Here is a 5,223-nt window from a genome sequence, read left to right as displayed (position 1 = left end):
AAAAAAGTTGGGGTCCTTTCTGGTTCAATGTGAAATGTTTTTTTGAAATTCAATATTATTTATAAGGGTAAGAGAACGCTACCCATTTGCATTCCCTACACCCAGACGTATGGGGAAGTAGAGGTTGGGCAGGGGCATCTTTTCACAACCCCCCTCCACTTCCCTATGTGTCTAGATATGTGAAATGTAAGCTGGCATTCTGTCTCTCTATTTATAAATAGGGAAAATGAGTCTTAAAAGACAATGTGCTCATGAGCTTAGAAACACTGGGGGTAAACATGATTGCTCTACCCCTTAAAAAAGAAAAAAATCTCGTTCTTATTGATGCTCCTATTAGTACTCCCATTGACCTTGACATTGATGCGGAAGTCATCCTGCCTTTTAGAAAAACCCTCTCCCTTAAATATATAAAATAGAAAAGAAATATGCGTGTTTGCATGTTTCTATGTTTCTTCGTCACACAGATACACATAAAATGACGGTGCTTCCCCAATCTAGATGTCCTATCTGCTGATGCAGTGACCACGCAAGAAAGAAAAAACACTGGGCAATCCGTCGACAGCCTCGTCACCCTAACGGTTAAAACGATCAATTTAATTAGGAAAAGAATCACGTGGATGAGACGATTCGAACTCGGGATCTCGTCTTGCCTTTTACTTACAGCACATAACTCAGCCTCGGACGACAGAGCAGTAAAAGCTGAAACCTGAACGAGAGGTAGACAAAACTGCATCAGGATTCCCTCTCAATCAATACGTCCCTAGCAGATGCCCAGATAGTCCAGTCCCATCTCTCAATCTTCGCAAAAACAACTCCGGAATAGGGATCGAGCTTCTGCAATTCGTCCAGTTTTGCTCATTTCTCCTCATTTCAGAGCTGTAAGAGGAATACAGGATCGAAGTATAAGAGGAAGGACCGAAGGAGGAGGCGTAAGACAGTAGGACTTGAGACTACAGCTTCTCTCTAGGTGGGATCGGTTAGGGATCTTCAAACATTCTGGTGGATCTGTTCTCTGCTCGGCGGATCCAAGATGAATATCTTCAGATTAGCAGGGGACATGACCCATCTCGCCAGCGTCCTTGTTTTGCTCCTCAAGATCCACACCATCAAATCCTGCGCTGGTACTCTTCTCTCTCTCTCTCTCTCCCCCTTCTCTGGATTTTTAATGTGAATTAGAGTGCCCAATTTTTCTTCTTGATGGAATTACAAGTTTCTGACTTTTCACCGGATTTCAGCTGAGTAATTGGTGGGGTTTTGACCTGGATGTACTTATGTGTTGCTCAATTTAGTGTTGTGGATATACAGGAAGAACAGTAGTTCTACTCGTAATGTAACTGATTACCTGTGGCTCTGTTTGGTAATGTAAGGAGAGTTGTTGTGTTTCCCTCCCTTCCCACTCCCCTTTAGTTTTTTGTTGTTTCATTGGAACATGTTCAGGTGGGAACCCCATTCCTTGAGGAATTTTTTTTAATCCTGAGCTATTAATGGAAAAGTACATGTTCACGTTTAGTTGTTATTAACTAGAGTGAAACTGAGATGGCACTACACTCGAACATACAAGTAGATTGGATTTCCTTTTGGGAGCTTAATGTGAACACCAAGTAGTAAGTAAAAGAAAATAACATATGTTCTGAAGGAATTGCGACATTGCATTTATGCTATGTTTTTCTGGTTGAAGGTTGTAGATAGATGGTGGATGTGGAGTAAACATACCTTGAAACACAATATGACAATAGAGATGGCAGAACAGAAAGCATCTATTTTTCTCGAACATACTTTACACATAAATCTAGAAAAGGGAAAATATGAAATAATGATCAAATTAGCCATAATCCACTGATAATATTAGCCAAGTTATTATAGTTATTATTCTCTATTTTTGTCTTATGCTCATAATGTTTAGCTGCTAAGCTAGCGCTGCACATGCACAAACATGCACGCATCTCTAAATCTGGGATGACTTGATACAAACATTGTCATCCAACAATGCTGCATCTTTTCATCACTCTTCTTTGAGCTTGTCCTTGGATTTAATTATTGCAAACAATGGCATTCCAACAATGACCTCAATAAAAGAGGGGGAAATTAGGAAAACTCTTCTACTCTATATTTTCAATGTCTAGAATCTTCTGAGCCGTGTTTCCCTAGTTGTTTCAGAAAGTAGCTTTGTGTTATTTAAGTGATGAACATTTATTAGATAAAAAAAAAAGTGAAAAATTATGATTCTTTTGGCTTTACTATTGGAATCTTCTATCAATTAAATGTGGACTCTGGGGAAATATGGAAAATATTCAGCAGTGAGGGTTGATTTCTTGTGAAAAGTTAGTCCATTGTGGGTTTTTTCCCTCTTTCATTGTTACCATAGCATATGCTCAAGGTAATAAATATGTTCTTTCATGATAAGGGCTCAAGGGGCCATTGCTTGGAGCAATGGTTAAAGGTTTGGGTGGCCAGAGCAAATGCCTGGGCTCGAATGTTGAGAGTGGCTACTTTGTGTGAAAAATACTGAAGGTTAGGACCAGCTCCAAACTCACCATTCCCAAGACCTTGCATGGTGGGACCAGAACTGGGTAATGCCCCCCTTTTTTTTCATGATATTGGCTTCCATCTAACTTGCCAAATACCTCAGTTGTTTAGGTTTTGGTGTTCCAGTCCAAGAGATTGGAAGGTGGTGTGTACTCTTCAGGAGTTTGAACCCTTGGTCTAAGACCAATAAAAATGATAGATGTAGAGTGATTGAAAAATGGGTGTGAGATTTGGAACTGACCAAAATAGTTTGAAAATATTTATAGAAAATAAAGAGTGGTCGAAGCCAGATAAATCTAGAGGAACAGGTTGTAGTGGAGTTAGTTTATAGAAAAATCATATGGAATCCTAACATTTCAAGAAATGAATATCATTGGTTTTAAATTAGTAGAGGGGACTGACTAAGGTCTTGTGAGAACACATTGAATTGTAGTGCATCCGTCATGAGCTGCTGAAACAGAAGTTCGGTGGATATGTGCCAATGTTGTCAAAGTGGCAAATTGATATACATTCATTTGGAGGTAAGGCAAAGCATTGAACATTCCTAGGTGATGATTACTGGATGACAAAATGATATAGGGAGTCTTTATCTACATTGGAAGTCAAAGCCTTAAGCTAAGCAGCATCATTGTTGAAGGATTCGAGTTTGAACTTCTCTTATCTTAGGGCAACCATTCCCAATGCAGACAGTTCTCACCGGCACCATTGGGTGTCCCCGGGGTATTCTGAATGATCAGCCATTCTAGTTTTCCTTAAATTAATGGTTATTATCTAGTATCTACTATGGACAGCAATAAGGACCACAAATAGGGAATACAACAAGATTCAAGACAAACTGTTACGACAAAAAGAGGGACACCAAATTAGCATACCAAAGCAGTGAATGCTGAAGGATAACGTGAACAATAAGATCCTTGTTTGGTAGCTAAATGCTCATGGACAAATTTTTTACAAAATAACAAATTAAAGAACCACAAATGATGAATCCCTGTAGAGTAGTCAGACTTGGTGACACAACTCATGTTGTTGAATAGTTGCATGGTTGCACCCAGGCAAGTAACTTGCTGGTAGCATGTGAATCATACAAGAATTTCTGGGTCCATTGCCATCAACTTGCTGGTATCACACCCAACTCAGAATCTTTCAGTTCACAACGCAAAACACGGGTGGTTGCAATGGTTTGATGGGACTTATATCTGCTCTCAAGAAGTGACGAATTTGGTGAGATAGAATGCACTGTGCCACAGAATCATGGATATGAAAAGTGGCTTCACTAAGGTAGTGACAACCTATAAATGAGGATGGGAAGAAACCGCACTGCTGTATACTTGAAGGACAGATTGAAAAAGGGAGTTTTTTTTTTTTTTCTATGAGTTCATGAATTCCTTTCAGATGGATGAATTATCATTTCCATCCAAGTTTTTTGGGCAGCCCCTAACTGCCACCTAGGTTATTTCAACCAAAGTTCAAAATATTGGGTTTCGACCCTTGGGGAGACCGAAATTTTGGTGGAAATCCAGGAACTTTCAAGGAAACCAGGGAAATTTTCCTGGTTTGGTGGAAACTTTGGTTTCGACTCCCCAAAATGTGTTTTTTTTGTCTATTTTTTGTGTACGTCATATTTTAGACATTTTCTAACCCATTCACATAATTAGTTTCATGGAAAAGACACCTAAAGTGGTGTTGACCAAAGTTTTCTAATGTATGCTGAGTCGTTGCCTAAAACTATATTACATAAGTATATATATAATTTATTAACTAAAAATGTGAAATATATTATTAAAAGTTTAAAACAAACAAAACATAATGTAAATGATCCAAATAAATAATAATATTACATAATTGTGAGTTATCTCTAAAGTCTCAAGTGTGAAGTCTCAACAGTCAACAGTCAATTCCAAGTAGGTCTAGGCGGTTCCAGTCCATGAGCTGCGTACCACTGTAGATGTCGTAGACGTTCTTTTGAATGCACCACATATAAGTTCCATGACATGTTTTGGTAGTCCATCACTGCCCATCTTTTAAGATGCATCATCAACATCATCTAAGTATCCCAGCTAAGGGAATGGCTTAGTCATAGTGATAGGATGTGGATGTGGCACACAAGGTTGGGATAGACACCAAAAAATACTGTCAACAAAAGATGACTCACCAGCTGAACTACCCTCCTATCCAAATGAAGTAGAAGATTCACCATACTGTCCATACCCACCACCATATCCAAAATGGTGCTCTCAAAGGATGGCACACAAGGTTTGGGGAAGATGAGATTTACCTTTTTAGTCTAAGCTCCCTTCCTTAGGTAGATTTGCTATGAATGTGCAAGATCCAAGCTTAGAATGAAGATTGATGATAAAAGGGAAAAATCTTGAGTGTTTTCCCAAGTTTCCCACTTCATAAAGAAGAAATAGGGGAGAGGATTGAAATTTTGAAATAAGAAGGCTTGGCTTTCCATTTAAAAGGTTTTGTAAAGGCTGACCAATTGGTCCACCCGAAAATTCCCACATTTTGAGGAAAAATTCCATATTTCGGTTGAAATGTAAGAATTTTGGTCGATACTGGTGGAAATCAGTGACTTTTAAAAGTCATATGGTATTTGATATCGAAGTCCTGGGATACCATCGAACTGTGGGAAATTTCGACTGTATCGGTGGAAACCTTGAACCATGATTTCAAGCCCCCATCTTTTTTTTTTTT

The 5,223-nt window shown here is 38.8% G+C and overlaps 1 protein-coding gene across 1 annotated transcript in view; it reads left to right on the top strand.

Moving 5' to 3' along the window:
- The first annotated feature begins 681 nt into the window (after positions 1–681).
- Positions 682–5,223, top strand: part of LOC122089215 (ER lumen protein-retaining receptor) — a 21,569-nt gene continuing 17,027 nt past the window's right edge. The window contains exon 1 of the mRNA XM_042658771.1: positions 682–1,121. Coding sequence (XP_042514705.1) covers positions 1,031–1,121 — 91 coding nt within the window. The 5' untranslated portion in view covers positions 682–1,030. The remainder of the gene's footprint in view (positions 1,122–5,223) is intronic.

This window comes from Macadamia integrifolia, chromosome 9 (assembly GCF_013358625.1).
Source record: "Macadamia integrifolia cultivar HAES 741 chromosome 9, SCU_Mint_v3, whole genome shotgun sequence".
NCBI classification, from domain to species: Eukaryota; Viridiplantae; Streptophyta; class Magnoliopsida; order Proteales; family Proteaceae; genus Macadamia; species Macadamia integrifolia.
Note: the sequence above shows the minus strand (reverse complement) of the source record. Positions and strands in the feature narration are given on the sequence as shown.